At 53.9% G+C, this 5,013-nt stretch overlaps 1 protein-coding gene and 1 non-coding gene across 2 annotated transcripts; one reads left to right on the plus strand and one right to left on the minus strand.

The window, feature by feature from the left end:
* The first annotated feature begins 966 nt into the window (after positions 1-966).
* LOC138293590 (histone H1-like) lies at positions 967-2,692 on the plus strand. Its single transcript, XM_069232862.1, has one exon. The coding sequence runs from the start codon at positions 1,035-1,037 to the stop codon at positions 1,710-1,712; it is 678 nt and encodes a 225-aa protein (XP_069088963.1). The 5' UTR covers positions 967-1,034; the 3' UTR covers positions 1,713-2,692.
* Positions 2,693-2,841: 149 nt separating this feature from the next.
* Positions 2,842-2,914, minus strand: TRNAF-GAA (transfer RNA phenylalanine (anticodon GAA)). Its single transcript has one exon. It is a non-coding gene; the product is annotated as a tRNA-Phe (tRNA).
* Between the last annotated feature and the right edge of the window lie 2,099 nt (positions 2,915-5,013).

Here is a 5,013-nt window from a genome sequence, read left to right on the forward strand (position 1 = left end):
GCAGCGCTTTTATAAAGAATTCACATCTTTTACCCAAACGTGAAATGTTTGTTCCACGTCCTTTCTGCAAAAGTACAAAACAAGAACGTCACCAGCCGCCATTGCAAGTTATGGGGGATGGAAAGTGCCCCAGTCTGCAGGAGGACGCCCCGACTTTAGGGGTTCGAAATGTTGAAATGTTATGCAGCGCAAGAGCATGTTTTATAAACTCTCCTCCACCAAATAGATGATTTCGTGTTAATTTATGTTTGTTTTAATGCCCAAAAGATTCCCTTCTTTGCAGAGGGATGGTGCAGCTGTCGCCATAGCTCAGAACTGACGAAAATGACTTGTATTAAAAGTGCTACAACTCTGTCGTCAACTGATGAATCTGAGCGAAAAACGAAAAAACACACGTGTGCCCCCCAGATCTCACAAACTGGGGTCTTGGGAGCCGTGAAACTTTAAATAATTTGAAATAAACGAGCCCCTTGTTTGATCTCCGTCTCTGGACATAGCTAGGGAGACTGTGTTACTTGTTCTCACTTAACAGCGTTTTACCAAAAAATGAAAGGTCCAACTCCTGCTCTTTCAACTGGATCCCACTCCCAAGAGATCTCGGATGCCCCCTAGGGAGTTTTTCCCCATACCCCTTCAGAAATGGGGTTAAAATTTAAGATTGAAACCCAAGTTTTGTCCAATTCTGCTCTCTGGCAGCTGGCAAGAGGAGCCTCTGCGGGCTGTTTGGGGGACCCCTGGAGCAAGGAGGAGAAAAACGAGGTGATGGAGGGGTGCACCAGGGTCTGCCCTACCCGCCCCTGTGAAGCGGGGGTCAGTGCGGCGCTGATTTCGTGGTTAAAAAGCAGTTTTCTGGAGGTGAAGAAACACAACCTGGAAGCACAGCAGACATGTCTGTGTCCCGGCCAGGCAGGCTCCCTCTCGGCAGCCAATCAGGAGCAGGCTCCTCCCTATAAATAGAGGGCCTCCGACTCCCTGCGCACAGCTTCCCAGCGCTATCCAACGTGCCCAGGAACGAAACTCGCAGCACTAGAGTCATGGCCGAGACCGCCCCCGTTGCCGCCGCCGCCCCTCCGGCCGAACCCGCCGCCGCCACCAAGAAGAAGGCCGCCCGCAAGCCTGCCTCGGGCAAGGCCAAGAAGCCCTCGGGCCCCAGCGTCTCGGAACAGATCCTGAAGGCGGTGACAGCCTCCAAGGAGCGCACCGGAGTCTCTCTGGCCGCTCTGAAGAAGGCGCTAGCCGCCGGGGGCTACGATGTGGAGAAGAACAACAGCCGCGTCAAAGTGGCCCTCAAGGGCCTGGTGACCAAGGGAGCCCTGGTGCAGTTGAAGGGCACCGGCGCCTCTGGTTCCTTCAAGCTGAACAAAAAGCAGGCGGAGGGCGTCAAGGCGGGCAAGATAAAAGCGCCCGGCAAGAAGAAGGCTAGCGCCAAGAAGCCCTCGGCTGCGGCTTCCGGGAGCCCGGCCGCCAAGAAGCCCAAGAAGGCGCCCGCCAAGAAGGCAAAGAAGCCGGCCTCCGTCGTCAAGAGCCCAAAGAAGCCCAAAGCCAAGAAGAGCCCAGCCAAGAAGAGCGCGGCCAAGCCCAAGGCGCCCAAAAAGAGCCCGGCCAAGCCCAAAGCCGCAAAGAAGGCGCCCAAGCCCAAGCAGGCCAAGGCCAAAGCGGCCAAACCCAAGGCGGCTAAAGCCAAGAAGGCAGCGCCCAAGAGGGGCCACTGAGGGGGCACTCCCCGAGACTCTAACCCCTGACTTTGTGGAGAGGAGGGGGTCCCCTTCCACTCTGGACCCCCCAATCCTCATTCCCCCCTTTAAAGCCCTCTCGCCAGACCTCATTTTTATTATCTTTCTTGAGGACCGCCGACCGCGCCACGCACCCTCCGGTTAGAGGATCCCCTGGACGCCCTCTTAACGGACTCTTGCTCCCCTCCCGTCTTGGATCCCAACTCTCGCCCCACTCCTTCGCGGCCCTCGCGCGGTGGCTCCCCAGTGGACTCTACTGCAGACCCCCCCCCCCCATCTCTATCCTTCTTCAGGACCATGGACCGTCCGAGGCCGGCAGCGCAGACTTTTGAAAACTTCCATTGAACAGTCTGCCGCGCCACCCGCTGGCCGCCCGGGGGTACTGCAGGAACTCTTATTGACAACAAAGAGGAACATTGACTCCAAGGGGAAGGCGGGGCAGGGATGTGTATTTTTACTGTTATTCCGTAAAGAGGAAGGTTTATCACCCCACTGCCTTTCCGGAATGTCAACTGAAGATGCGTGTGGGGTACAGTGTAAATAGGAGTACTGTTGATATATTATTTTTGGAAGAAAAACATGCTAGAATTTGCTAATGTTCGGAAATGTTTTTTTTAATGTATGTTCAATTTTTTTTTTTTTTATTCAGTATGGAAGGATCTGTTTTTTTTTTGTTTTTTTTTAATACCGTAAATTGAAAATCTGAATTGGTGACATTCTTTATGCATTGGAGTGGTTAGGTGGGGTTGAACCGCGTTTAACCAAAGTTGCACCTGGAAGGTTTTAGGAGTGAATATTTATATATGTAGAGGAGATAAATGACCATTTAAACAATTGTTTAGAAAGAAAAAAAAAAGTGTGTCTTGATCCCTCTGTTCACATGAGTTACCCGTTTCAAAATGTTCATGTTTTTTTTCCTTTGGCTCTGTAAATAAAAATACATTTCACTAAAACTCACAGTGATTGTTTGTACGCGTGCTTTGTTCAGAGGCGGTGTTGTTGGTGTCTTCTAACTATTTTAAGACTGTATTGTAACAGCAAACGGAATGTTGCGAGCCGCGTTTTTCTCCCACAGGTTTGCAATCCTAGTGAAAAAATAAAAGTAAGCTGCCGAAACCCGGGATCGAACCAGGGACCTTTAGATCTTCAGTCTAACGCTCTCCCAACTGAGCTATTTCGGCGCTGTAATAAAGTTGTGTCGCGCCCTCTTGTCTACAGCTGGGAGCGCTGCGAAGGGTTTTGGGAACCTTTGTTGTGCACGAGCGGCTGTTAAACTCTCATAAATTGTTCTTTGGCCCAAGACAGCACCAATGACACTGGAGATGAGCGGAGTGCGGGCACCGACCGGCTCCCTCTTTCCTCCCCGGCGCCCCTCGTGCCTCGCGCTGTCACTCACCATCCCGTGTGTCACCCGTTTACCATTTTGTTTCTTCTCTCGCCCTGTCCTATTCTACCTCTCTTGCTTCCCTTCCTCTTTTCCCACCTTCATCCGTCGCCTCTCATTCTCTGATCTTCCTCCGGCCTCCCTTTCCATCTCCCTCTCCTCCTTGTATGACTTTCACTCCACAAGTCCCTCTGCGCCCTCCACACACCCCGAAGTCGTGTTTTCTGACATTCGTGTCTCCTCCTCTTGCTCGTCCTCGCTCCCTGCTACTCCGTCTTTCACCTCCCTCTGCCCTGGTGTCTGTCCCCTCTCTCGGGCTCCCTGTGTGCTCTTCCGCCGCCCTCCCTCACGGACTCACTTTTCTCTTTCACGTCTCCCAATCTTTCATCGCCTCCACCTTTCCCCTCACCCTCCCTCCTTACGTACGTTTCTCGCCCTCCAGCCCCTCTCCCCCTTGTCCCTGACAGTCTCACTCTCACAAACTTCTCTCCTCCCAGGCCCCGCCCCCTCGGGCATCTGCATTTGTTAAAAGTAGTGACGTCAGGTGTAGGGGCCTCTGCAGCCTATAGGAGATGCCTGTGGGCGGGGTGTAGGGGTCCAGCGCACACAAGCTTTCAGAAGCGCCTCGAGTACCACCAGGGGCGCTACTCGCAGCGCGCCCAGAAGTCCTGCTTGTAACAGGTGCACGAGAGGCGCTCCTCGGAGCTTGGAGACTCGGGACTGGCGGTCCGTCTGCTGATGCTGCCTGCAGGGGGCAGAGAGGCTGCACAGGAGACCTGCAGGGCGGGCCGAGGTCAAGGGAGAGACACCAGGGAGACCCCGCGGCACAAAGACTGCAGGCAGCCGGGGCTGTAAAAAGAAGAGGTGCAAAGTGCCTCTCGGACTCCCGGTGCCACTGCACCTGCTGCACTGTCGGTACATGCTGGAGAGGCTTCTAAGGAGACTGCAGGGTAGTGGGTGAGGGGGACTGGAGGGTAGAGACGGCTGTCAGAGAGTGCAGGACCGCGCAAGCGGCGTGTCATTCTGTGGGATAGACAGCCGCCAGGGAGACGGACTAAGAGGCAGATCCTGGATGGGACGGCCGCAGGGCAGAGGGGTGTGGCGGGGGCGCGCCGTGAGACAGCCCGACTGCAGGAACTCGCCTAGGGTGGTGCGAGACTGCTGCGGGTGCGACGAGGGTGGGGCCAGGGAGACCGAAACTGCAAGGGGGGGGGGGGGGTACTTGTTAGATGACATCAGTGGAAATAGACTGCACGGAAGGTATGGTAGAGTGTAGAAGGGTGCGGGGGACAGTAGAAAGAGACTGCAGCGAAGCATATAGTGCAGAGAGGCGATCCGTAGAAAGAGACAGCCTAGAAGGCATGATAGAGGCGGATCAACAAAAAGAGACAGCCTAGAAGGTATGATAAAGTGTAGAGGGCAACAGAAGAAAGAGACTGAACAGAAGACATGGAAGAGGGGGGCAGTAGAAAGGGACTGCACACACAAGGCATAATACAGGGGGATCATTACAAACAGACTGCACAGACTGCATGATAGAGACGGATCAGCCAAAAGAGACTGCACAGAAGACATGGTGGAGGGTAGGGATCAGAAAGAGACTGCTCGGAAGACATGGAAGAGGGGGCAGTAAAAATAGACTGCACACAGAAGGCATAATAGAGGGGGGATCATTAGAAAGAGACTGCACAGACGGCATGATAGAGACGGATCAGCCAAAAGAGACTGCACAGAAGACATGGTGGAGGGTAGGGATCAGAAAGAGACTGCTCGGAAGACGGGTAGAGGGTAGGGATCAGAAAGAGACTGAACAGAAGACATGGAAGAGGGGGCAGTAGAAATAGACTGCACACAAAAGGCATAATAGAGGGGGGATCATTAGAAAGAGACTGCACA

The sequence above is a fragment of the Pleurodeles waltl genome, chromosome 4_2 (genome assembly GCF_031143425.1).
Source record: "Pleurodeles waltl isolate 20211129_DDA chromosome 4_2, aPleWal1.hap1.20221129, whole genome shotgun sequence".
Classification (NCBI taxonomy): Eukaryota; Metazoa; Chordata; class Amphibia; order Caudata; family Salamandridae; genus Pleurodeles; species Pleurodeles waltl.

Coding starts and splice junctions, on each gene's coding strand:
- LOC138293590 (XM_069232862.1), top strand. CDS start 1,035: ATGGCCGAGACCGCCCCCGTTGCCGCCGCCGCCCCTCCGGCCGAACCC.